Source organism: Myotis brandtii, unplaced genomic scaffold (genome assembly GCF_000412655.1).
Source record: "Myotis brandtii unplaced genomic scaffold, ASM41265v1 scaffold435, whole genome shotgun sequence".
Taxonomy (NCBI): domain Eukaryota; kingdom Metazoa; phylum Chordata; class Mammalia; order Chiroptera; family Vespertilionidae; genus Myotis; species Myotis brandtii.
In genome coordinates this window covers 8,323-9,575 of record NW_005366635.1, presented here as the reverse complement: position 1 = coordinate 9,575, position 1,253 = coordinate 8,323, and the positions used below count along the sequence as shown (strand labels likewise).

General features: G+C 59.0%; 1 protein-coding gene across 1 annotated transcript in view; it reads left to right on the top strand.

Moving 5' to 3' along the window:
* Positions 1–1,253, top strand: part of ATP10A (ATPase, class V, type 10A) — a gene marked incomplete at its 3' end in the record, with an annotated part of 30,483 nt that overhangs the window by 21,202 nt on the left and 8,028 nt on the right. Inside the window, exon 14 of the mRNA XM_014546208.1 lies at positions 3–196. Within this exon, the coding sequence (XP_014401694.1) occupies positions 3–196 (194 nt within the window). The remainder of the gene's footprint in view (positions 1–2; positions 197–1,253) is intronic.

Below are 1,253 nucleotides of genomic sequence, written 5' to 3'. Positions count from 1 at the left end.
GCCCCCGGCCCCTGCCTGAGCCTGGTGATCGACGGGAGGAGCCTGGCCTATGCCCTGGAGAAGAGCCTGGAGGACAAGTTCCTCGTCCTGGCCAAGCAGTGCCGCTCGGTCCTGTGCTGCCGCTCGACGCCGCTGCAGAAGAGCATGGTGGTGAAGCTGGTCCGCAGCAAGCTCCAGGCCATGACCCTGGCCATCGGTGAGCGCGGGCCGGCCGGCCGGCTCTCTCTCCTTTGAATAATTCCCTGTCGTCGGAAGTATCAGCGTTGTTCCCTTTTTTCCCCCCGCCCCAGGCCCTCACCGCCCTATGTCTGTGTCCATGGGTCATGCAGAGCTGCACGCAAGGTCTTTGGTTCATCACCTCCGTCCCCCGTCTTCCCTCCGAGATCCCGCTCTCTGTCTCCTGTTTCCGTGTCTCCGGATCCACTCCGTTCGTCCGTTTATTTTGTTACTTAGATGCCACCTATGAGTGAGATCATGGGACGCTTGCCTTTCGCCGACTGGCTTATGTCACTTAGCGTGATACTCTCCGGGCCCCTCCGTGCTGTCTCGGGGGCTAAGAGATCCTCCTTTTTCACGGCTGCATAGTATTCCCTGGTGCCCATGTACCGCGGCTTTTTTTACCCACGCGCCTACGGATGGGCACCTGGGCTGTTTCCCGATCTGAGCTATTGGAAATTGTGCTGCTCTGAGCATCGGGGTGCGTATGTCCTTCCTGCGTGGTGTTTCGGGTTTCTTAGGATATAGTCCTAGAGGTGGGATCACTGGGTCGAATGGCAGTTCCATTGTTAATTGTCTGAGGAAACTGCACACTGTTTTCCACAGCGGCTGCCCCAGGCGGCGTTCCCACGAGCCGTGCGAGGGCTCCCTTTCCTCCACGTCCTCGCCAGCTCTTGCCGTGTGTTGATTTGTTGACGGCAGCCACCCTGACAGGTGTGAGGCGATCCCTCCTTGTCGTTTCAGTTTGCGTCTCTCTGAGGATCGGGGACTTTGAGCGTTCTTTCATGTGTCTCTTGGCCGTCTGTATGTCCGCTTTGGAGAAGTGTCTAGTTAGGGCCTTTGCCCATTTTTAAATCGTTTGTCTTCCTCTTGTTAAGTTGTACGAGTTCCTCGGCCAGAATCGAACCCGGGACCCTTGGGTCTGCAGGCTGACACTCTACCCACTAAGCCGAGCCAGCCAGGGCGGGCCCGTCGCTTGCACCTGCTTCCTCTCATCTCTTCCTGAACCCCCCCCCCCCCCCCCCCCCCCGCCCCCC